Source organism: Ochotona curzoniae, unplaced genomic scaffold, assembly GCF_017591425.1.
Source record: "Ochotona curzoniae isolate NIBS_2020 unplaced genomic scaffold, NIBS_Ocur_1.0 scaffold_3208, whole genome shotgun sequence".
NCBI classification, from domain to species: domain Eukaryota; kingdom Metazoa; phylum Chordata; class Mammalia; order Lagomorpha; family Ochotonidae; genus Ochotona; species Ochotona curzoniae.
In genome coordinates, this window is record NW_024467106.1 from 27,723,139 (window position 1) to 27,748,918 (window position 25,780).

At 52.3% G+C, this 25,780-nt stretch overlaps 1 protein-coding gene across 1 annotated transcript in view; it reads right to left on the minus strand.

The window, feature by feature from the left end:
- Nucleotides 1–25,780, minus strand: part of COL15A1 (collagen type XV alpha 1 chain) — a 100,451-nt gene that overhangs the window by 52,097 nt on the left and 22,574 nt on the right. The window contains exons 3-7 of the mRNA XM_040963581.1: nucleotides 11,064–11,611; nucleotides 8,704–8,778; nucleotides 7,139–7,219; nucleotides 2,740–2,887; nucleotides 616–728 (exon numbers count right to left, since the gene is read on the minus strand). Of these exons, the coding sequence (XP_040819515.1) occupies nucleotides 616–728; nucleotides 2,740–2,887; nucleotides 7,139–7,219; nucleotides 8,704–8,778; nucleotides 11,064–11,611 (965 nt within the window). The remainder of the gene's footprint in view (nucleotides 1–615; nucleotides 729–2,739; nucleotides 2,888–7,138; nucleotides 7,220–8,703; nucleotides 8,779–11,063; nucleotides 11,612–25,780) is intronic.

A 25,780-nucleotide genomic window follows, 5' to 3' on the forward strand; every position in this document is an offset into this window, starting at 1 on the left:
CATTCAGTCCCAAGGGCATTGGCAAAACTCTCTTGAGATGGACAGTGCCCTGAGAGCATCAGGGCACCCAGAGGCGGGGGCTGGAAGCCCAGGCTGAAAATTTTAAAATACCTGTGGACCTAGTCTGATACCAGTTACTGATTGGGAGTGCTGTGAGTGAGAGTTGCCTATGCTTTAATTCAGAAAAGAGCGGAGCGGCGAACTGGCCTCATGCGTTTTGAGCAGGGGATTTGTGAGAAAATGTCACTTGCTTCTGTTTTGCATCCAATCCCACTCAGCATTTCAAACTTGGCAGGTGCAAAAGGAGATGACCAGGCAATAGCCTGGATGCACCTGCAAATATTTGTCTTCTTTCTTGCAGGAACTCACAAGGCTGGTGATGCTTTGCACCTTCATGGTTGGACAGGCGGGATGGTTTCCATGCATCCCTCCACCTGTCCTGGGGCATTCCCAGAGACACCTGTGGAGTTCAGGACCCTCTCTGCTCCTGTACCATGAAGAGGCGGGTGGCCTTGGTAACGGTTCCCCATGGTGCCAGGCAAGGTCACAATCAAGTTTGAAATAAGCACCCAAGCTTACCACTGACTTATCCAGTGAAATCTCCCATTCACTCACCTCTCCTGCAGTGACATCAAGGAAGGGCCCGGCTCCTGAGCCTATGTCAGTGGTAGGGTCACCGTCCACAGTAGGGAGCCCCTCTAGCGTGTCATTCAGGATCTCCCCAGACCCTGTGGGAGGTAGGCATTCTGTCATTAACAACCACATTCTGCATCACCTGTCATCTTGGAAGGTACTTGTGACCCCACAATGCCAAACTGAGAAAAAAGTGCCACATTGCAAAACAGTGTTTGGCAAGGTAGCCTGGAAAGACAGCTGCCATCATGGGCTCTGGCACCTCCTGCCGGCCTGTGGCCCAGCTTGGCTGCTGACCAGAAAGGCGATCTGAGGCAGGTGGTTTCACCTGAGCCCCAAGGTCCTTCTCTATAAATGGGGCATCCTCGCCACTCTCACTTTATGGGCTGTTTTGTTCATGGATTGTCTAAGTTCATGTAAGAAAGGCACCAAGCACAGCAATAAACAAATGTTCAGTATCAGGGTGGAGCTGATTGATCAAAGGGAAAAAAAACCTTATATATATGAGCACACATATTTTATCATTATAGGCAGTGGTTCCAAAACATGGCCACATGACATAATAATTATTAAAACATATAACATACATACATAGCGATGTGTGTCCATACATTTATGCACTGTGCTGGTAGTCCTCCCGGCTCTCACCAGCAGGGGGTGCTATGTCAACAGCCAGTTTAGGGACACAGTGCAGAGGGGTTAAGCCCGGAGCGCCTCTTCTGCGCCAGGAGCACCCACACACCTCCTGTGTATCTGGGAAGCGGGCAGGAGCTACAGCCAAAGCTGGCAAATGCTCAGCAGCCAGCCCAGGACTGAGCAGGCTGCCTGCCCCCCAAGATGTGTGCAACACCTCCCTAATTCCAATTCCTTGGACGGATTACGGCTTTATTTAAATTACTCAGGAGTCCTATTCATTCCCCTGTGCCTTCTCTTACCCACAGACTTCTCAAGTATAGTTGCTTAGAGTGGTATTCAACAACTCACTGCATCAAACATGATAAATGTCATAGGCAACTTATAAAATATAAATGTATAATTGAATTGAAACTATTCCCATTATCCTATCTCCCAGAGTCCGCTGCCGAGAGCATCTGCAAGCCCATTGCATCTGCTGAGTCTAAGACACATGTGCAGTGCCCTACAGGGCTGTCAAGAAATCAGAAATCAAGAAGTCAGGTCTTAGCATGCACAATTTGGACATTGGTGCTTTTGGTGGGATGCACCATTGCAGATCTCTGGGTCACCAATTTGTTGCCAAAGCCAGTGCTGTGTGTTTGCGTGTGTGTGTGTGTGTGATGAGACACTTTCCCTGAGTGATCCCTGCTACAGGAGCTTTCGTTGCTTCTGTCACTAGGGAATACTGTTCCAAGAACATGTCTTGCTCCTGCATTTCCATGCTCTGGCCTTGACCGTGACTGTAGTCCAAATGGAAAGTAAAGGTTGACCATCATGGGCCTTGGGCACACGTCCAGCTACTGCCTAAGGAACTGGGTTTGACCTCTGTGCTTTTGGCACTGCTTCTCTACATGGGGAAAAGGAGGACGGAGAGAGGCCAAAGTGCTGGGCAGGGAGCCCTGAGGGCCGCTCAGGGCTTGCCCTGGACTGGCTGGATGACCAGAGCAGCTCCTGCATTCTCTAGCCACCATCATCATCAGCTGACCTGGGGCTCTGAGAGTCAGGCAGTTGGGGTCAGAGGTCAGCAAGGGTGAGATAGGGGCATGCAGTCAGTCCCGGGCTGCAGGCTCCGAGTGCCAGAATTTTCTACATGGAAATACACAGCGTGTGTGGTCAACACTGGCATTGGAGAGGCAGTGCATTGTCCCTAGACACATGGTAGATGTTCAAAAAGCAGTGACTACTTTGTCCACCCCACAAGGGGTGAGATTTGGGGGTTTAAAGTTCAAGGGTCCAAGACCCAAGACCTACACTGATGTTTGAGAGCCACCTGCCCTTGGCTGGGGTCCTCACCCCCCTGTGACTTGATGCCCTCCTCCTACCTGTAGAGAGCAGGTGACTGACATCTGAAGGAGGGCAAGAGAGATGCTAGGAGCATGGCCTGGGCTGGAGCTACTACTGTCACTCAGTAAAAGGTCACACAGGACTTGCCTGGCTCAAGGCTGCCGTGTGGGATGACACTGAAGTTAGCAGTGTCCGGAGCGCCCTCGGGTGTGGGTTCACCGGAGAGCTCCGTGTCCTCTGTTGGAGAGGCTGGAACCAGTGGGGCATCGATGGGCTCAACTCTGGCTTCTTGAGGCTGAAAAGAGAAAACAACCAAGACTAGACAGGGTTTGCTTGGTAGTAAAGCAGGGGGAAAAACGCAACACATCCACAGAGCATGCAATACACCACACAGCCCAAGGTCATTTACACCTGCTCATTAGCATGAGTTTGCCCACCTCCCTGAGCAGGTGAACCACATTCTGTGAGTTTTGAATCCCAGGCCAGCACAGAGGAGGGGCTGAGTAAAGGCTCTGCTAGAAGACAGAAGGAAGGAATGAAGGGACGAATTAATGAATCGGGCTGCACTTAGCGAAGGCCGAGTAAGCAACTGAAAAACAAAGGTAGCACCGGCTTACTTCCCAGGAAACCTCCAGTATCCACAAAGTTTGTCCAAAGTGAATCAGTGCCTCAGCCACATTTACCAACCAGAGGTGAACACATCACTTCAGAGATGAGGCCCCAAAGAGCACAGCGTCACCCAACACCCTTGTCTCTGCTCAGGAGACTCAGGGCTGACAGTCTGGAAGAGACTCAGCCATTGTTCCTGAGATCGAAGAGTCAGGAGCACGAGCTACAGGTAGACGAATGCTCCTGCTGGCCGATGATGGACTGGGGTCAAGAAAACCCAAAGCTTTGGGACCCTGCACCCCTGTGGGAGACCCGGAAGAAGTTCCTGGATCCCCGCTTCGGATCGGCATAGCATCGGCTGTTGCGGCTCACTTGGGGAGTGAATCGTCGGACGGAGGATCTTCCTCTCTGTCTCTCCTCCTCTCTGTATATCTGACTTTCCAATAAATACATAAAATCTAAAAAAAATAAGAAGAAGAAGATTTGTTTCTCGCTGCCAGATTTGGCTACTACCCCAGGTCTTGGTCACATTGTTAAGCTGTGTGGATTGAAAGGGGGACACTAGGGGTGACTTCAAGAGATTAAGGCATAGGAGTGCTTGGCATGCTCTTATTGCTTGTGCACACACACATCTCACACTCATTAGCACAAGAACCTGTGCAAGTGCAGGTGGACAATAGAAAAATGGCCTCAGTGTGGGAGGGGAGGCCTCAGAGGACTGGGCCTCGAAAGGCAAGCAGAGTTTCCAAACCAGAGGTGGGGGATGTGGGAGGCTGGTCCTGGACCGCTTGAGCCAAGGGTTGGGTGGAGAAGCAGCAAGACAGTCTAGAGAGGCAGGATGACGGAGGGTTTGTCCTTTACCCAGGGGGCCCAGGGGCAGCTGACAGCAGCCATGGGCCATGAAGCTGGGGTGTGGCATGGTCAGCTGTAGATTTTAGAGGATCTGAGCCAGAGGTGATAGGAGTCTCAATTAGGGGAGGTGAGACAACGGTTGGGAGACCAGGGATTGCACTGAAGAAACCCTTGAAGCAGGAGCCAGGCAGTCATGGGCCAAGGAGCAGGCACCTGCTGAGCAGGGGCTGTGGAAAGGGCCAGCTGGGACATATGCATTTCACCCCTCAAGGATGATCTTTCAGGGCAGGTAAGGGTCCAGTCCTGGAGGTCTCTCTCCCTCCTTGCAAGGGATCATCATATCATCATGGCATCACCTGCAGCCTCACAGGGTATACACTAACAGGAAGCTAGAATCAGAAGTGGAGCCAGGATTGAGCCCAGGTATTCTGATAGGGGATGCACCTGCAGCATCTGTGGATTTCACCAGCACGTGGGAGGTCTCTCTCTCCTTCTCCACCCGCCTCTCTCTCCCCTCTCCTTCCCCTCTCTCTGACAAACAAAATTCAAAAACAGGAATGCCAAGTTGTAGGGCTTTAAAACTTTTGAAGTGATTAACAGATAACAGCCTTGTGCCTGCTGAGCCTACACTCACATTCATGCAATCAGACTTACTCATTCAGTACCAATTTGCTGCTGTGCTGCTGTGTGCAGGGTCCCTGACAGGGCCCTGGGAATACAGAAATGATCAGACATGACCATGTGCCTCTCCTCAAACTGCAGAATTTGGGGAAAGAGGACCCAGACCCAGCCACCTGTGCATTAATATGGACGGCAGAGGGAAAGGAGAGGTGGAAGGAGCGGGTGGTGGGAATGGTGTCTAGGGAGAGGACATGCACTAGGTCCTGGAGGATAAAGAAGAAGTGCCAGGCTGAAGCAGGGCAGGCTCTCCGGGCACACAAAACTGCAGGAGCTGAGGCCTGGGTGCAGGGGAGCGGGTGCTTGGCTAATTCAGGGAGCCCTGAGCCATTGGGTGTGGCCGAGAGGCCCCATCCTTGGGTGAGAATCACCTGGAGCTTTTGTCAATACGGAGTCCTGGGCCTCACTGCAGCCTACTGAAGCTGAATATGGAGGGCAGACAAGTGGCTGTTTTTAAGGACACTCCCCCCCCAACACACACACACACACACACACACACACACACGTTCACAGGTGCCTGGCTGCACACCCAGGGCTAACCAGAGGGAAGCTAAGCCTAATTCAGTAAGTTCAGCATAAGATAAAACTTGCCAAGAACTGGTGCAGAGGGCTAAGCCAGCACCTGTAACTCTGGCATCCTATAGGGGCTTCAGTTCAAGTCCCAGCTGCTCTACTTTTGATTCGGCTCCCTGCTGGTACATTTAGGAAAGTAGTATGTGCAGGATGGCCTGAGGCCTTGGGCTCCTGCCATCCTTGTTGGAGACCTAAAGGAAGCTTCTGGGTTCTGGATTTGGAGGTGGAAACCTTTGGGACAGCAGGAATGGTGGAACAGAGGTGGGTGGGTGGGTCTGATGACCAAAAGTGACAAGATAACAGGGAAAGGGGACAGGGCCATAGCCCAGGGGGAACCTCTTAGAGATCAAGGGCAGCCACAGGGGGTTGGCATGGTGGTCAGGCTCAGGCGCCAGCTGAGCAAGCAGCAGGGGCTGGGGAGCAGACACAGGAGGCATAAGACATCCACGCTGTGCTGGCACTGAGGCCAACCATGACTACACATCCCTTCAACCTCATAGCAAACCCCACTAGTTGGCAGTGATCACCCAGCTGGCACTCATAGCCAGCTGCCACATGCCAACCTGGCCCACATGTGTCATAGGGAACCCCTCACCTAAGTCCCATGCCAGCCCCATGGATGCTCAGAATAAAGCCAAGGCTTGGAGAGGTGAAGTGACTGGCTCAAGATCAACCACTAGAAAATGGTGGAGTTTGAATCCACACACTCAGTGGACAGTGATCTGTGCCGAGCAAAGTAGGGCAGAGGATTCAGGAAAGAAAGTGTGTGGAGTGCTCCAGGCCTCTAGATGCTCCATGACCTCTGGCTGCCCATGACCTATGGGTGCCCTGTGGTCTCTGAGTCCATCATGTCATCAACGAAAGGTTTCTTTCTCATTTCTCCAGACCCTCTGTGGATTTGTACCCTTCATGGCTGACCCGTGTCCTCATATCTGGCTCTTGTACCTGAACCTGTCCAGGAGAAGGTCGGGCTAGGCTTGAGCCACTGCTCTCCTGGGAACCTGTCTCTGCTTCTACACTGTGAAGCTCATGTCTGCTCCTTGCAGCATGCTTGTAAATACACAGACCCAAGTGCCAGGTACCCAGTTGGTACCAGGACATGCCACTTTCCTCCTTCCACTCTCATTCCTCTTCCTGTCCCAAGCACTGCCCAGCTCCTTGTGATCATGTCATGCTCTCAAACCTCACTCCCCTCGCCTGTCCCTCAGGGATCCCCTTCGGGTTGCTGGCATCTCTGGAGAGAAGCGCTTTCTGGGCTCAGTGACTCAGGCCTTGCTCGCTGTTCCCATTAAAACTGACCTCCTCAGCGTTTACCCCATCTGACTCAGAAATTTCCAAAGCATCTGGACCATGGGCGCCTTCCCAGGAGGGAGGAGGCCTGGGCACTGAAGGAGGTTGCCTTTCCCATGGGGCATGAGGACCCTGCGGCCTGCCAGAGCCTGGGACCTTGGCTTGGCTCTCAGAACTACAGCCTGGAGCTGAGGCAGCAAAGGAGTGGTCATCATTCAAGGTCACTGCCCTCGAGCCAGGCACTGGGCTGAGACTTGTGTCAGCCCTTGCAACAGCCCTGCACATCTAGGCCATAGAGATCACCACCACAGGGAGGAGTAGCTGGGGTTCAAAGCTGGGAAGCCACAACACACAGCAACAACTCAAAATGGGCCTCCTGTGGCCACAGGCCACATGCAGCATCAAGGTTGCTGGCATTCCAGTCCACCTAGGGTGTAGGCTGAATGCCTTTTGGCCAGTGCCCTCCTGACTTCTCCACATGGGCGAGCGAGGACATCAGAGGACCTGCAAGCAGAGACCACAAAGCCAGCAGTCCAGCACTCACCGGTGCCTGCGTGTAGGTGATGGCTTCTAGAATTTCTGCAACCCCGTCTGCCTCCTGAAGCCCGCTGGCTTCTCCTGATGCCTGTGTAGAGACAAACCATGCCCCACGTTGGGCACAGAGAACATGTTCTATGGAGCCCAGTCACAAGGAAGGGCAGAGAAATCTGCTGCCATCTCCCCTGGGAGGAACTGGGTGTGTGCAAGTTTGTACAATGTGTGCATGCATTCATGTGTTCACATGTGTGTATGGGAGAGTATGCACAGTCAGGGGCATATGTGCGCATGAGTGTGTGTGTGCGTGTGCGTGACAGAGTGGGGCTAAGGAGACAGCATAAGTGCAGCATGCATGTGTTTGCACATGCATGCATTCCTGTGCGCATGTGTGTGTGAGACAGAGAATAATATGTGCACAGTGTGCATGGCTGGTTCTTGCTCTTGTTGCCTTCTACATTTTATGACTCAGATAAACACGCCCAGCCCCAACTGCACAGCCTAACATGTCAGCTTCACATTGTGTCCAGGGTCTCTTCCACTTCCTGACTTTGTCACTGGAACCCACGTTTTGAAGACCGATGCTTTGTTGCTACTCAATCTTCATCCCTAGCCTTTGAAGGGCAGCTGAGGAAGTCTGTGTGCCACGATTTCAGTACTTTACCTATGGCAGTGATCGGGGCAATGTAGAGATGTGTGAAGGATGGCACCAGGGTCTCCTGGCTTGCAGAGGCACTACAGGCCCAAGGAGAACAAACCCGCTTGTAGGTAGAGCCTGGGAGATGGTCCAGCCCAGGGGCAGGATATTTTTTTAAATGAAATCAGCCTGGAGCTTGACCATGATTGACACCAGTCAAAGTCCGCCAAGGTTCTAGGACACTGCCTTGTCCTGATCACCCTGGGCTTTGGCACCTGTTCTTCTGCCTGAGGCTGTGGGCCTTGCAGCAGGCCCCAGCTTCTCCCTGACTTGTTTCCAGTTCCCTGTCCTTCCCGCCACCAGCTGAGCAGCTCTTTGGCTGTGAAGGACTCCCTGTCTCCATCTCTCTTGGCTCTGTCATTCTGTCGCCATGTGAGTGATCAGTCAGAGGATGGGGACAGTTTCCAGCTGGTTTCCACTTGCCCCCTGGGCAGGAGCCCACCTAGCAGGTGCTCTGAAAACCCAGGAGGGAGGAAGGGGCTGCTTCTCTCCTGGTCCACCATCCCACTGCGGCTTAGGAAATAAGTCCCTTCCCCAACATAGAAGTCAAGTTGGGTTCGCTTTTTCATTTTGAGAGGAATTTGCACCCAGACTGAGCCTTTCAGCGTTGGTTTTAGAATCCTGACACCTTTTCTTGGCAGGAAGCCTGGAAATCAGGCCACCGACTGCCACAGACAGGGAGGCAGACACTCCCGCCCCGGAGAGCGGGCTGCAGCTCTTGAACATGTGAAAGAAAGCCAAGCACCTAAAATAGGACCCGGGGCGGTGCTTGCCAACTCCGAGAAACCTCAGAGGCTCCGTGACGCATGGCATGAAGCATGGCCTGAGCACCCGGTCACCCAAGCCTGCTCAGCCCGCAGCAGGGGCACAGGACTCACCGATGCCTCGTCAGCTTCACATTGCTCCTCGGGCGTCCTGGGGTCTGAGTACAACGTCAGCCTCTGGATGGAGCCCTGGGGAGAAGCAGAGGGACCACAGGCCACGGTTTGCGGTTTGCACAGCCATGAGCTGACCGCTGGTGGAGGGGAGCATGATGGGATTTGAGATGGAGACAAGTGAAGGTGGGGAGAAAGCATGGCCCGTGTCTGCAGCCAGGCAGCCAGGCAGCCGAGCCAAGCTGTCAGGGCCAGGGAACTTCCTCAGTAGAGAACTCCTGGGAATGAAGGCCTACCGCCCCTTCCTGACTACTCCCCTCTCTTCCCCCTGCCCCTGTCCGGTGCCCAGCCAACCAGAGGCAGTTCCTGACAGACAAGGCCTCCCTCTGCTGCAGTAGGTGTTCCCCAACCTCAACCCCACCAGCTCAAAGCTTTGTCTGTAGCCAGGGGCTTCCCTCCCCCAATCCTGCCCCAACTCTGCACAAACTCCTTGAGACACCTGGAGAGAACATTTAACAACTGTCCGTGAGAGGCAAGTGTCTGGAACAGCGATTAAGATGCTACTTGGGGGCCCGGCACCGTGGCCTAGTGGCTAAAAGTCCTCGCCTGGATTCCATATGGTTGCCAGTTCTAATCCCAGCAGCCCCGCTCCCATCCAACTCCCTGCTTGTGGCCTGGGAAAACAGCAGAGGACGGGCCAACGCCTTGGGACCCTGTACCCATGTGGGAGACCTGGAGGAACTTCCTGGCTCCTGGCTTCGGATTGGCGCAGCCCCAACTGTTGCGCTCACTTGGGGAGTGAATCATCGGAAGGAAGATCTTCCTTTCTGTTTTTCCTCCTCTCTGTATAACTGACTTTGTAATAAAAATAAATAAATCATTAAAAAACTAAAAGATGCTACTTGGGGTGGCCTGCATTACACATGTAGAGTGCTGGGCTTAAGATCTGGCTCCGTTCCCAATCCAGCTCCTTGCTAACGCACACTTCAGAAGGCAACAGGTGACTGACTGCTCAAGTACTTGGGTCCCTGCCACCCACACAGGAGACCCAGATGGTGTTTCTGGTTCCTAGATTCAACCTAGCCCAGCCCAAGCTGGCACAGGCATTTGGGGGGTGAACCAGCCAATGGGGGCTGTTTCTCATTAGGTATGTGTGCATCTTTGCCTTCCAAATAAAATAAAGATAATATATATGTATATTCATATGTAGCATATATTTATTTATATATTTAATATAACATTTATATCAATATAGTATTTATTTATTTAATACAATATATTATATTTTACAAACCTTTCAGCATATTTAACTCCATTCCCCAGCTCAACCCAAGCTGCATGCTAAGGTACCGTGCTGAACACCGATGAGGTATCAGTTGATACCTGTGCTGGCTGTATGAACAGTTGTAACGGTACCTTCTTTTTTTAAAGAATGGTTTATTCATTAAGGCCCATTTTGACAGTACAATCAGTCTTGTGGAATCTTTCTTAGGGCACATTGTCTATAAGTAGAAAGACAGGCTTCCTCTCATGCTGGAATTCTAGTTTACTCCACCCTTTTAGAAATTGCTTCCACACACTTGACACCTATGGCAAGAGAAAATCATCAAAAGACGTAACACCTCCGATTCCTTCTTTCTAAAGCTTCAAATTCCACCAGATGCTTTCACAGAGGGACTCTCCATCGACTCTACAGCCTGTGGACTGCTTTTTCTCCTCCCCCCTGCCTTCCTTCCTTCCTTCTTTCCTTCTTTCCTTTCCTTCCTTCCTTCCTTCCTTTCTTTTCTTTCTTTCTTCTTAAGTATTTATTGGTTTTATTGAAAGGCAGAGTTAGGGAGAAACACATACACAAAGAGATCTTCCATTTGCTGGTTCATTCTTCAAATGGCTAAAATGGCCAGAGCTGAGCCAAGCTGAAGCCAGGGGCCTAGAATCCTATCTAGGTCTTCCATGTGGTGGCAGGGGCCCAAGCACTTGGGCCATCTTCCACTGCTATCCCAGGTGCACTAACAGGGAGCTAGATCAGAAAAGGAGCAAATGGGACCAGACCTAGCACTCATATGGGATGCCAGTGTCATGGACAGCAGCTCAACTTGCCATGCCACAGTGCCATCTTCAGGCTGGATTTGCTTACAGGTAAGTACATGAGATCCTGGGTGCCAGCTAGGATCCACGGGCTAAGATGAAAACCAAGGCTGGCACCCAGGCTTTTGGGTTGCAGGTCTCGCATCCTTCCCACTGCCACCTGTTGCCTCTGCCGGGATGCAGAGGGACACAGTGACAGTGGCTGGCAGTCACTGCAGCCTGAGCTTTTGCCCATCGCCCTGCCCCACCAGTCTCTTGGCCGCTGGGCGTGTACTCACAATGAATTTTTCCAGCCCCGTGGCTCCTGCGCTGCCCACAAAGATCCCCGCGCTGGGCTCAAAAGCCAAAGGCCGGGAAGACCTCTGGAAAAGGACGTGGCCTTGATCCTCACAGTCCAGCAGGAGGGTCACCTCCTCTCCCTGGATCATTAGGGAAAAGTGGTTCCACTTGTTGGTCATCACGGGCACCGCAAACACAGCAGCCTCATGGGACACGTGTGAGCCAGGCTCCGTGTAGTAGAGAATGACCCGCTGCTGGCCGTCCTCCACGCCCGAGAGCCGCAGGCCCAGGTAGATGACCTTCTGGAAGGCATCGGTGATGGCAAAGAGCACGCCTCCGTGGGTACTGCTGGGCTTCACCGTGACGCTGATGGCAAAGTCTCTGAAGAAGGTCGGGGGTAGGAGGGTCCTGGCTGGGCGGCCCACATTGGCATCAGGCCCGAAGCTGTAGGCCGGGAAGCCACCGTAGCCCGTGACGAAAGACACTGATGATGGCAGGGGGACGCCGATGAGCTCTGTGAGGTCCAGATGGCCCTGGGAGGCCATCTCTGTGAGGGGAGAGACAGAGACAGAGAGGCCACGTTGACAGGTGGATCAGTGCATGCATGGGAGGGAAGGTGGAAGCAACCACATGAGAGATGGGATCCCTTTGACCCTGCTGGAACAGCTGCTTCTTCTGACACTGCATCCCCAGACACACATGCACAAACAAGCACACATCGCTACCCAGAAACAAGCACTCCATAAAACCCGATTGACTTTTAATACTTGCCAGACACTCAAATCCTTTCCTTTCCATTTAATTATTCCCGTTCTCTTTTAGTTGATGAAAAACAATCTAGAAATGACTCACCAATTACCTTCATTATCCAGCAATGGGTCAAGATCTGTAGTCTGAAAACATTTATACATAATTGGAATATATCACTTGCCTCCACCCACTTGGAGATTTTTTTTCCTCATTATAGAAATGGATAGGTTTATTTTCTCTCATGTTAAACAAGGGCTACAAGTGAAGTGTCAGGCTATAGTGGGAAAGCCAGGGACAAAGTCAAGTGTGGCAAGACCTACACCATCATCTCCCTCGGGGTGGTCACGTTGTCTTCAGCATCGTCTGCATTCCCTGGGTTCTCATTTGGTCCTAGGTGCTGTTCTGAGTTCTTATCTGTTGCCTTGTTACCCTCGCAACAACTCTAGGAGCTAAGGTGCTATTATCCCCCTTTACTTCTGAGAACACCAGGACTGTGAGGAGCTAACTTACTCACAGTTAGTTCACTGCAAGGTGTGAACCCAGCACACCCAGCTCCAGTGCCTATGCTCTTCCCTTCCACACTGATGTTCCACTGCTTGAAAGCTCTGCCAGGCTCGCGCTAGTCCATCCCATCTTGGTCCACTGAGTGAAGCTGCAGCGGATGTGCAGTAGGCTAGGAAGGCAAGTCTGGGGACAGGTGCAGTCAGGACAATGCCCAAGCACCAGCCTCAGGTATTGCCAGTGAAACGGGATCCCAAGGATTGTGCTGGGTGAGGAGACGCGGCATGAGTGAGGCTTGTGATCAAGCAGTGTCCTCCCCGGGAGGTCACAGGATGGAGCAGATGCCTTGGTGACCGCCTGGGCTACAGCCCAAGGTCAGACAGAAGTCCTTGGGGAACAGGTGGCTGGTCTCCAGAGAAGACTCAGACCACTTGAGGGCGCTAGTAAGTCAAGACTGGCAAGGTCATGCAGGCTCTTTGATTTACCCAACTGGCCAATGTCTTATCGAGGATAGCTCACCAGCTGTGTCAGTTGGGGGATGACAAGAGTTCTCTCCCACCCCACCCAAGACACTCAAGGTTGAGTGTCTTCCTCTATCATTTGTAGCCAGCACATGAACTCCCAAAGCACAAATAAGTGGTTAGGGTTGGCTGCAATACACTCAACACCTACTACTCTTCGTTACACACACCAAAACCCCCAAGAGGACAATAGGAAGGGATTGTAGCCACCCCTGCTGTGTCCACAAGAAGGATGATGCTAAGCCGGGGTCCCATCTCTGCACCCTGGGGCATCCCATTCAAGGTAACGCAGGTGCTCTTCATGCCTGGCTTTTCCTGGTTCTCTCTACAGTCATGGGAATGAACCCACTGTTGTCCCATTTTCAAGCTAGGGAAGATGAAATAAGTGGTCCAATGTCATTAACAAGGAGGCAGGAGCTGAGGGACAAGACTGGGAGCACCACAGGGGTGCTCCTGGCACTCCAGCCAGTTCACAGGCCACACCAATGCCCCTTCAACAGCAAGAGGGACACAGATGAAATGCCAGGAGTGCCCACATGTGTTCCCAGAGCACTGGAGACAGACACAGAGAGACCCTGAGTGTTATGCTTCACCCCTGCCCCACAGCATCCACCCAAAGGCTGCATGTGCTTAATGACGTGTGTGTGTGTAAGAGAGAGACACACAAATGCTAACTGTGGGAAAAATTACTGGGTGCCATACAGTACATGATTTCAAGATGGTTGGAAGATCGTAAGGCACCAGCCTGTGCTCACTCCTCCCTGGAGAGAAAAACATCAATTCTGAACTTCTTTCTCCTGGCATTTGTTTTTGGTCTTTAATTTAAAAAACATTTTTTTTTTTTTTTAATTCAGTGCCGTAGTTTTCAGATCCATCCTGCTTGACTCCTGTGGTTTGGGCCTTAAATTTTCACCGCAGTTCTTGATGGTTTAAGTCTCGATAGACTGATTCGCACGTGTGCTGATGGAGTCTACATTTTCTGTCACTATTCAATACTGCAGTGGATACCCTGTCCACGGCTCCTTGTGCTTGCCTGAGCAGGTGGCGCCACCACCTGGATGGACTGGCTAATATGGACATGTGTGCACTGGCAGCGTGACCACCTGCTGCTGAGTTGTTCTCCCAAGCAGTAGTACCAGTGTACACACCTGACAGCCACCATTTAGGGCAGGGAGACAGATGGAGCTCAGGGGGTGCAGGGGCTTATCAAGGGTAACGACGTTTATTTTTAGAATTTAAGTGATAGCCAGGCCAGCATGGTGGCACATGGGATTAAGCCACTGCCTGTAATGCTGGCATCCTGTATGAGTGCGAGCTGGAGTCCCAGCTGCTCCCACTTCTGATCCAGCTCCCTGTTAATGCACCTGGGAAGGCAGTGGAGGGTGGCCCAAGTGTTGAGATCCCTGCCACTCATGCGGGAAATCTGAACAATCCTGACTTTGAAGTGGGCATTCAGTGACTGAACTGGTGCATGGAAGATTCTCTCTCTCTCTCTCTCTCTCTCTCTCTAGCTCTAGCTCTGCCTTTCAAAAACAAATAAATCTTTTTTAAAATGACCCTCTAGGTGATATGCAAAAGAAGAACTGACAGCATTTTCTGGGACTTCAATTCCATGGCAATCATTTTCCAGCGAGTGTATGACCAACCACCCTCTATTCGACAGAGAAGTACACCCCAACTTGCTGGGCCCTGCTTAGAAGCTGTCCACAGCTCTTGAGGGGCAGGTCTGTCACCTGGCTCGGAAGCCACTTGAGGCTTTTCAGTGTGCCCCGCAAGTCCTCCTTGATCTATCTCAATGTCCTCCTTGCTCCACCCTGGCTATTTGGCCAGAGTAACTCCCACCCATCAGTCAAGATGCCCCATCCTCCCCTGTGGTCCCCGCTTCACCTCCCACAGCCACAGTTCCCTGTTGCAGCTGTAGGAGAAACCCCTGAGCAGGGCTGCCAGCAGATGGATGTCCTTGGGGGCTCATCTCTCTCTCTCTCTCTTTCTCTCTCTCTCTCTCTCTCTCTCTCCATCCCCTGTCTCAATCTGCTCTGGATCATCTCTGTGCTTCCAATGCCCAGCCCAGGTGAGGAATGCATGCAGCCCAAATGCCTTATTTTACAAAAAGACTAACTGCAGGGGGGCAAGTGTTGGCTGGCCACACACTCAGACCGGATGCTCAGTTGAAAGCCTGCCTGCTTCAGTGCACAACTTATTTCCAACAGAAATTATGTTTAAGCAATTTGGGATTAAGATTAATGAAGATCACTACTATGTGAAATAAAAAAAACGGGGGGAAGTTCTTGCTACATATATCACAGACCACAGCCTCATTTTCCTGCTATCCCAAGAGTGACAACCCAGAAGAAAAATGAGTGAAGAAATAGGGAAATGCAGCAAAAGAAATAAAAATGGCTCATTTCTTCATAATACATCTTGTTGCTGACTTTGCAGCAGTACCTGAGGGCTCACACCACTGACAGCCTGCATTGTATTCCATTGTGTGAAACGTCATAGTGTGTTATTCACTTAGCCATTTCCAAAGATGGGCAGTTAGGTGAATCTTCGCACTCCAGTGCGTATCCTGGTGCAGGCTTCGTAGTTCATGTATGTAACACTATGCACTAGAATACTCATAGAGGGGTGGGAGTTTGGTGCACAGTGAAGGTGCTATTTAGGATGCCTGAGTCCCTTGCCAGAGTGCCAGGCATCAAGTTCTGGCTCTTAAACACATGGATTCAAACTGCTATAGAAGGATCCTCAATAAATTGGGGTCACAGGTATTTTCTGGGTAAGGAGGCAAGGACTGATGGATGGGACGTTTCCTTCAAATTAGAAACCCTTTTAGACTTTTCTAATATATTAAGCATTTGGTATGGAAAACAAACATATTTGTATGTTTTAAAAGACATTAACTTCTGGCATCTGCTTTCAAAAATTATAACACCTACGGCCGATGCTGTTGCATGGTAAGCTGACTCACCATCTGTGGCACTAGTATTCCATAGGAGTACCGGTTCAAGTCCCGGTTGCTCTGCTGCCAATTCAGTTCCCTCCTAATGCGCCTGGGGAGGCAGCAGAAGATGGTCCAGGTGCTTTGGTCCCTGCTATGCACATAGAAGACCCAAAGGAAGATCAGGCTCCTGGTTTTAGCCTGGTCAGCCCTGCCTGTTGAGGCCATTTGGGCAGTGAACCAGCAGCTGAAGGATATCTTGCTCTCCCTTAATCCCTGCCTCTCACTCTCTCTCTGTAACTCTACCTTTCAAAAAAAGAAATTATAATACCTATTCTGATTGCCTTTCCTCAGTCACCTATAGCCCATCTTTATAAGGAAGGAACAAAACAAACAAAGGAAAAGAAAAACGCAAGCATCCAATGAGATTTCTTTTCTCCCCTTTACACAAAACCTCCCACAGCCAACTGCTGCCTCTACTTTCTTCTACATTGGTCTACTCAGTGTCCGCCCTCTCCACCTGCACACAGCACAGTGCTCTAGGCCTGGGATACCAACCGCCACATCCAGGTGCTCTTACAAGGGGTGTCACCAGGATTCCTGGGCCCTGGGGGTGGGAGGCTGAGAAGCTCTCGCCCAACAACCCAGAGCTTCCCTGTGAAGAAGCACCAGCCTTGCCCACTGCAATTCTGGGACTTTTAATCCCAGGAATCTACTTGTAAAAGTTGGGTCTGCCCAACTTCTTTTTCTGCAGAGAAGATAACTGACGGTCAGGGAGGGAGCTCCACAGATTCATGGCCAGAGACGTCAGGTAGCAGCATTTGGGCAAGGCTGGAGAGAGACTCAGACTCTGAGTCAGGAGCCAGCATGCTCCCCCTTCCACAGCCCTGTCCATTGTAGCCAGCTGGAGAGTAGGCACAGGGAGGCAGCCTGCAGAGCAGAACGCCCTCAGCCTGGGACAGAGCCAGGTTCAGATACAGCCTTTGCCTTTTATCCAACACATGGTCCCAGGGCACATGACTTGCTGATGATAGACATTCCCACCATTTCCCAAGGTTGCTTAAAGGAACAAAAGATCTGCAAGGAGTTTCCTTCCCTGGCCACCAGGGACCCCAGATGTGCAAGGGAGGATGGGTGTGCAGGTGCCGGACCACAAGCCCGTGGCCACCAGCTTGACCACACAGACAGTCAAGCCACGGATCCGGAAGAAGCCCATGTGAAGCCAATTGCACCCTCAGCACTGTCCCACGGCATGGTGCACTGGGGGGTGAGCTGGCCTGGAGCCACCTGTGCTCAGAGCCGTGCTTGGACCTCTTGGCTCATCTCCCCTTGGCCACCAGCAAAACAGCCACCTGCTCTGGAGGCCACCAAGGAGGACAGGGGAGAAGCCATGGAGCCAAGACAAACAGGCCTTGCAGCTTCCAGGGGCTTGTCCTGAGATGGCTCCGCACTGGGCAGGAAGCAGGGTGGAGGCCACAGCTGATGGGAGTAGGAAGACACCCCATCATCCTGGAGGCCAGACCCCTGGGGAGCTGGGGGCTGGTCCCAGAGCTCTGGACCCAGGACCCTTGGAAGGAGTCCTTTCTTCCCCACAATTAATAATCCCTATCTCATAGTACCAGATGCATAGCTTCAGTAACACCAGGTTGCTAAGATGTTGATCAAACTGTCACACACAGTGGTAGCTACTGCATCTCTAATGATGAGCACTAGCCTATTTCTCCATGCAATGGTTATTGGAAACTCCAAGGGTCCTGAAGACTGCTGCCCCTTCACACCTTCCAAGCTGTTTCTGCCACCTGAGTGTGCTCCCCCTTTCCAAAGCCCAGCTTCAATGCCATTCCTAATTCCGAAAGTCTTCCTGTATACCTCCACGAGGTGCTCTGGACATCCTAGCACCTGCCCTTGGCCCTGCACCCTATTAGGTCTTATATTCCTTGAGTTGGTTCCCAGCCCTCCCTGCCACCCCAACCACCAGTCCCTGGTCTGAGCAGATGTGAAGGAAGCATTTGCTGGTTGTCCTGAGTTCCCATCTTGGAGTCTGGGGCCCTGGGTACAGTCATTGAGGTGAGCTCCAGGCAGATTGTCAACCGTGACCTCACTGCATGTTTGTCCATCCCCTGGGGGCCCTCCTGGGAGATACACAGCTGTAGGGCCAGGAAGAGGCTCTGGCCAATCTCTGGGGGAGCCCCAACTCCATCAGACTGCACCTGTGCCCCAGGGCCAGTTGAGCCCCCTCCCCAATTCAGGTCTCCTCATCTGCACCTTGGGGAGCTCAACAAGAGGGACTCGTAGAGCCCTGCCCCTTGGGGACACAGCCTGCATGTCTTCTCTGCTCCCATGGGGTGCCTAGAAGAAAAGCTGTTGATCTAGGTGATGGTCAGCTGGCAAGCTGTTCAGGCCACTCCCTAGCTCCATCACCTTTCATGGCTCCCCAGTGAAGTCTCACTCTGTGTCACCCCTTCGTTCACTACCCCTTCACTCGGACTCATCCCTCCCCATCTTCTCCCAGGAGATCCCCTACTCCCTACACACATTTATCCCACATTCAGCACCATCACCCCCTACCCCACCATAAACACTCCAGAGGACTTAGCCCAGGGCAGGCACTCAGGTGGCTTGGAGGAAGGGAACAGACACTCCCTGTGGCCTCACTGTCCTCAAGTAACCTTGATCCAGACTTGGGAGCCCAATTCTGGGGCACCTGCCCCCACCACTGGCCACAGGAAGGAGAAATCAGAGGACTTCAGGGATGGACTGGACAGAGGAAAATCTGAGCAGTGACCACAGGGTGCGACTCCTCCCCAGGGTGCAGAGCTGGTTTCCATGGAAACCAGGGCTGACTCTTAGTGATGGAGTAACAAACAGGGTCCACAATTCAGGTTTTCCTTCCACGGAAAGCAGGGAAATCTAGCCAAAGCAGGGAACAAGGGAGCCCTCAGCTCTGGCCTCCTCATTGCCACAGGCTCTCCCCCATCCTGCCCATCCCTTCCTGGCCAGCCTCCATCTCCCCTTCTAGGCAATAAACCCGGTCAACATTTACATCTACTTCCAGGCTGACCTCCCTCAGGCTCTGTGTCTGACTGTGCATGGCTCCAGTGCCCAGTGTTCACCTTTATTAGCACTGAAGGCCTGAAGGAGCCGAGGTGCATCCTTGGCACTCTGGTTGCAGAGATGTGGGGTCCCACAGAGAAGGGAGAAGAGGGATGGGGAGGCGGGGTGGTACTGGGGCCTCTGTACGCAGCAGCGGCCTCTAGCGGCCACGCAGCGGCCACTGCGCCTCTTCAGCGCTGGGAAGGCTGGGGGGCTATGAGCAGCACTGAGTTTGCAGGTGACAATGGAGAACCCAGGTGTCAGCAGTGGAGTGGTGATCAGGGGTTTGCAGTGAATACAAGAGAGCATGCCTGAAATCACGCAGTGCTCTGAGGTCAACCCAGGACTAGACTCCAGTCGCCTACCTCCTATCCTCTGGTACCTCCCTAACACCTGCTACCTGGAAAAGGCCAAAGGGACCCTCCCAGCATCTCTCCCAGGTCCGTCCATGTCTAAAAACAGCTGAAGCCTTTGGTCAGCGTCCATGAGGACACATGAGCTCCTTGTTCCTGGGGACCAGATCTTGGGGATTCCAAATGACCACATACTTACTGGCTATGGCATGGGACTGGAGCCTGCAGATTCGGAGTATGGAGGGTCAGATGGCTGATGCCTGCCCTTGGGAACCCAGCAGGGCCTCCCTGTTGTGAGTTTACCTGCCTCAGCCCCTGGGGAGAAAAGAAGTTCCCAGGCCCTGTCTTCTGTCACCTGCAGCATGAGCTGGGCCCTCTCCTCTTCTCAGGCCAGGCTGCCTCGACTCTGTCCTTTCCACACCCGCTGGACACCCGTGCCCAGAGGTTGGTCCGTGGGCACTCTGCCCACATAGAAATCAGATGTGCCCTCATCCACAGGTCAGCAGGAGTCTGCTTACCCATCTCCACTGCTGGGGGTGGGGGATGGGGGATCAGATCCCACCATGGCAACCCTAACAGTGGCAGGACCATTCTAAGTCTTCAGAAGTTCCTTCCAGGTTGCACTGACAGACTCTGCCACCATCAAGAGCATTCTCCTTCTTGTCCAACCCTCAAACTGTAGGCTGGGAATGAGCCCTTCCTCCCAAAGCCCTTGCCAGGCCCAAGCACCCAGAGTCCTGCACCCTGCTCATCTCCTGTCTACTTTGGCTTTCCTAACTGTCCTTCCCCATGGCTGCCCTCAAGCCCATGGCCCTGAGACCTGGAAAAAACAATCAGTAGTTCAGTTCTGCTTACAGACATCTGTGGCCTGTCCAGGAGCAGAGAGCACCATGTCCAGAAAACGTCATAGCTCTCAACCCAGCAGGGAGCTCAGCCGTGCCCAGGCTGGGGTCTACGGGGGCTCTACATGCAACCTGACTCCCTTCCTGAGGTAAAGAAACACAACACAATTCATGTCACTGGGGCATCTGTACCCGGCATAGATGCCCGAGGTTCTTAGAAAAACCTACCACCCAATGTATTTCTTAGAAGAAGGACTGTTTGCCTGCCAGGGGAAAAAAATCTTGGATCAACTTTGAAAGGAGACCTGGCTTGGCAACAATCAAAGACCCCATTTTTCTGAGCTACAGAAGCACATTTTTCTTCAAGTAAACTTAGTACGCCTCCTTCTCCTTTCCGGTTTTCATATATAGCATAGGAATTTTCCTGTTCAATGAACTCACTGTGTGAGCACTCTCTCTCTCTCCCCTCTGCACTAAACCAAAGGGTTATAGCTTTGTCTCCCCTGCCAGGCACCCAGCCCAGTGGAGAGACCCAGTAGGAATGAATCCTCATCCATCCCACCCTCTCTGGCTTCCAAAGCGCCCTGTCACCTGTTCCTTCGCCCAAGAGGAGAAGCCAGGCAGGGGCCATGCTCAGTGTTCAGAGAGGCCAAGTACCTTGCTCAGGGCCCTTGTGCAGGAGGAGCAAACACTGAAGACCAAAGCCAGGCTCTCTGCTCCTTCCAGCCCACTGCCTCCCGGCTTGCCTTGTGGCTCTACCCAGCACACGTGCATCCCTCTGTGTGCCCATCTCCCTCACTCAGCCCTTTACCTGGACGCCCTCCTCCACCTGCCTCCTAGTATCGGTGCCCTCATTTCTCACCTCCATAGGCAGGAACTCCTGGGCACAGGCAGCTCATCTCTCAGTGCCCAGTGCCAGGACAGAGCCTGGCAAGGGTGGCCTACAGGTGAACTGAATGACTACAAATGGAAGTACTGGCAGCTAAACCCTGCTGCACAGCAAGAACAATTCGAAGAATATCCCATATTGGGGCCAGCATTGTGAGCACAGTGGGTTAAGCCACTGTCTGTGATGCCCACAACTGCTATGAGTACTGCAGTGAATTCTAGCTGTTTCACCTCTGACTCAGCTCCCTGTTGATACACCTGGAAAAGTAGCAGAAGATGATCCTTGTGCTTGGGCCCTGGTCATCCATGTAAGGGACCCAGATGGAGTTCCTGGCAGATGGTTCAGCTCTGACTGGCATGGAATGAGCCAGCAGATGGAAGAGATCTTTCTTTCCCCTTTCTGTCTCTCTTTATCTCTGTATCTCTGCCTTTCAAATAAATAAATCCTAAAAGAAATTTTCTCACCCACCAGGTTGCCTCCACACTTGACACTCCATGGGGTAGGCAATATCATTACTCTTATTTACAGACCAAAAAACTACAGCTTCGAGAAGTGCTCACTGATCCCAGGCCGTGACGTTAGTAGGTGATTAGAGCCCGGCCTCAGATGGACCCGAATGGATGGTCTGAACATTCTGAATGCAGTCATAAGGTATCTGACTCATGCAGGAAGCTTTGACAAGTCAGAGAATTCTAGGGCCTGGCTTGGGGGAGTCAAATGTTGTCTTCCAGTTTGACATCCAATGGACCTGAACTTAAGTCCTGGGTCTGCCACTCGTGATTGTATGACCTTGAGCCAGACACTTCACCCCTCTTAGCACCTAACCTGTATATAGGGTGGCAAGGGGACCTGCCTCACAGCACTACGGTAGGGACACGTGAGCACCACGCTCAATGCATGCTCTGGTGCAGAGTGACACTCAGCACATGGCCCGAGTCCTTGCTCAGCATTCCCAAGCTCCCAATGCCTGTTGTCTCGGCTCAGCCCCATCCACCCCTCCAGCTGTTAGCCAGGAAGGAAGGATTGCAGCTGGATTAATGAGCCCATAGACACAGAAGATACAGGGGCTTAGCCCAGGGAAAGCATGGAACAATTCCCTTATTCGTGCCTGGGTCTACTCCTTACCTATCACACATACACAGAAGCACACGTATATACACACACACATGAACACACACTAGACCATGGGACCACACAGCATGGGCAGCATCCAAACCTCAGCAAGAACATGAGGGTCTTGCTGTCTGCCTCAAAAGGGCCTTTGAGCCCCTCCTTCATCCTCTGCAAACCTCAGTTCCAGGAACCCATGGACAGAGGCAGTCCATGGGCTAGGTGGCACGCTGGAGGATAGCAGGTGTGGGCAGCTGTGAGCAGCTGGGCCTCTGGGAAGGGTTTGGCATTGCACTCAGGTCCTGGTCTCCGGACCGTATGGGGAACAAAGGCCCTTTGAGTGGGTCCAGGCAGGGCTCCTGTTCCCCAGGCTGACATTAACCCAAGTGAGTCACCGCCCCGCCCACAGGCAGCTCGGGTTGGGGGGAAGTGTGCAGAATGTCTTCCAAACATTGCTGGGCTCAGTGTGTGTTCAAAGGGGACAAGAACCCACAGTGGACAGGGCATGTAGGGCCTGTGTGGAGGGCTAGATCGCAGGGCTCCAGGGGCATTGCCAGAGCTAGGGATGGGCCACGAGCCATGAGAGAAGCCCTGTCCCTGGGCCACCTAATAATGCACATACACACATTCACACTCACCACTGGCTGTTCACACACATCAGGGCACTCCACAAAGCTCAAGGAAAAAAAATGAATGAAAAGAGAAATTCATCTCAGTGCAGAAATGTTGAGTTCCATGCTAAAATGTTTTCATAATACACACTGTCCATGAATTTTCTCGAGGACCTCTTGTACATTCCTCACAAACGTGTGTAGCGTTACACTCACACTTGTGACCACACACACATACACTTGTATAGACATGGCACATACTCTCATGTCCACTGGTTTATGAACCTTCACTCACACCCAGTCCAGACTTACACACTCACTCACGCTCACACATCAACAACTTGGACCTAATCTATGACATGGGGACTCAATCCTGGTCACGTTTGAAGATGAAGTTCAGTGGCTGAACTCAGCCAGCAGACCCAGCCCTTCCGCATTACCACCTGCCGTGGAAGCTGGGGGCACAGTCAGGGCACCTGTCACCTGGTGTGGGGAATGCAGTAGGACCCCCACATTCCCTTCTGCCTCCCTTCACTGGCCTGGAACCCTGTCCACCACACACAGAGTTTCAACGTCCCCAACAAGGGCACTGTTTTCACATTGTCCTGCTGTGCCTTCCCATTCAACCTAGCATGCCAGACTTGACAAGATGCCACGCCCCAAGGCAATGCTAGAAGCAGTCAATATGCAAAGGCAGCTGACACACTGTGTATGTATGTGAACACGCACGGCAAGGCTGGTGTCCATCTGCCCCTGGCCTTGGGCAGATTCAGGGTACTCAGTGCCTCACTGACATGGCAGTAGCCCTCAACCCTGGCTGTGCTTCAGAACTGCCTGGAGAGAATTGTTAAATAGGAAAAAAGAAGAAGACAAAGAAGGAGAAGGAGAAGAAGGAGGAGGAGGAGAAAGAAGAAGAAAAAAAATTGCTACCCTAGGCTCAGGCCACAGGCACCCTAAGTGTTGATTGAGCCAGTTAAGGCTTGGCCCAGGCATGGGAGTCTGCACACACACTCACGCGGTGTTAATCCAAACACATGGACTCTTCACACTTCCACCTCCACCCCATTTCTTGATTCTGATTTACAGGCATAGGAACAGCAGCCCAGAGAAGCTGAGTCCCTTGCCCAAGAACACACAGCACTCAAGTCCCTGAAGTGGCGATTTCAAACACTCATCTGTCCTGCAGGAGGGTCTTTGTCCACACGTTCTCCTCTCTGGGAAGGCCACTGCAGCCCCAACAAGACCCCCAATGGCCTGGCCCTCCAGGAACCCAGACACAACGGCCTTTCTACTCCCTTGGCCCTGCCCGTGCCACCCGCAGCTCAGTGTCACCCTGCAGCACTGGGTTACCTGCCCGCTGTGGGCATGGAGGCCACTGACAACAAGAGGCAGCTTCAGCTGGGCTGCATCCTCCATCCAGTTGTGGGAGTGCAGGAGCCCTGGCACGACTGGCCACTGTGCTCCACCTGGCTGACCTGCTGCTCCTCCAGAGCGAGAACGAGTCTCCTGAGCCAGCAGGTCCCAGAGAGACTTAGCTCACTCTGGCATCTAAGCCCTGCTCTCAGCATTTTCTCAAAGCTGTGTAACTCAGAACAAGATTATTTGCCTCTCTGAATCTCAATTTCCTACCTTAAAAATTTGTACTTAATTTATTTTACCGGAGAGAGCGAGATCTCCAATCTACTGGTTCATTCTCCAAAGGCACATAACAGTCAAGGTTACATCAAGCCAGAGTTATGAGTCTGGAACTAACTCTAGGGACCCAGCTACTTGAACCATCACCTGCTGCCTCCCAGGCATCAGGTGGGTATCAGCAGGGAGCTGGAATTAAAGGTTCTCTCATATTGGATGGAGTCCTCCTCCTAAGAGGCAATTTCACCACTGAACCCAACACTTGCTGCCACTTCTACCCACTGGATACAGGAATGATGCAACCTGCTCAGGACCTGGTTTTAAACCTGAGTTGTCATACACAAAGCTCATGACCTAAAAATACGTGTGTTTAACAAAGCTCGATGCCTGCTAGAATTATTGGTGAGATTGGCCTTCCTCTCACTTAAGAAGAAGTATCTGGAATTGCCACAAAAGCTAGCTGTGTACAGTGTTCCCTCAGAGCTTCAGCTTTCTCTCCTGCAAAATGGGGTGATGGAACCTCTCTTTTAGATTGCAGTTAGGGTCAAGGACAGTTCTGCATGGGAAAATGCTGTGTCCAGCACAGTTTGCCCTGATCAGCAACAGTGAACACAGGCAGAGGGTCCCAGGGAGGGATCTAGGGTCCAGGAGCGGTGTTTTCCTCAGATTCATGAAATGTGATCTCGCCATCACCCAGCCAACATGGCTTCCTGAGCAGAAATCCCTGTCCCAGCCTGGGAAAAGGCTGAGCCCAGGAGAGCGGAGCCAAGTAGCAGCTGGAGCCTAGGAATTAGCTTACTCCTTCTCCTGCCAGGACAGAGAGCTGTGGATCCAGCTCCACTGCAGCTGTGGAAAGGAACAACTCAACGCTGTTCAGAATAACAGCCCCTGTCCCCTTTTGGGGGACTCAATGGCGATCCCAGAAAAGACATGTCCATGTCCAAGTCCCCTGCGGCTGTGATGTCATCTTGTTTGGAAAGTCTTTGCAGAGAGCATTAAGGATCTCAAACTAAGGCAATCAGCCTGCATTAGCTGACTGGGCCTCAAAGCCGCTGACAAGTGTCCTTCTTACACAGTAGCCCCCGGCATTGGGAGTGTGGGGGAAGATACGACAGATAGGACGGGAAGAGGCAACATGGTCACAGAGGCAGAAATTGCAGGGATGCAGCCCCCAGGCAAAGGAGGCTGGTGGGGCTGGTGTTGTGGCATAGTGAGTTAAGCCACTTTCTACAACACCAGCATCCCAAATGGGTACCAGTTCAAGTCCCAGCTGCTCTACTTCCCATTCAGCTCCCTGCTAATGCACCTGGAAAGGAGTGGAAGATAGTTCAAGTGCTTGGGCCCCTGCAACCACATGGGAGACCCTGAAAAATCTCCTGGCTTCTGTTTGGCCCAGCACTGGCCATTGCAGCCATTTTAAAAGTGACCCAGCAGATGAAAGATCTTTGTCTCCTCCTCTCTCTTTCTCTTTCCCTC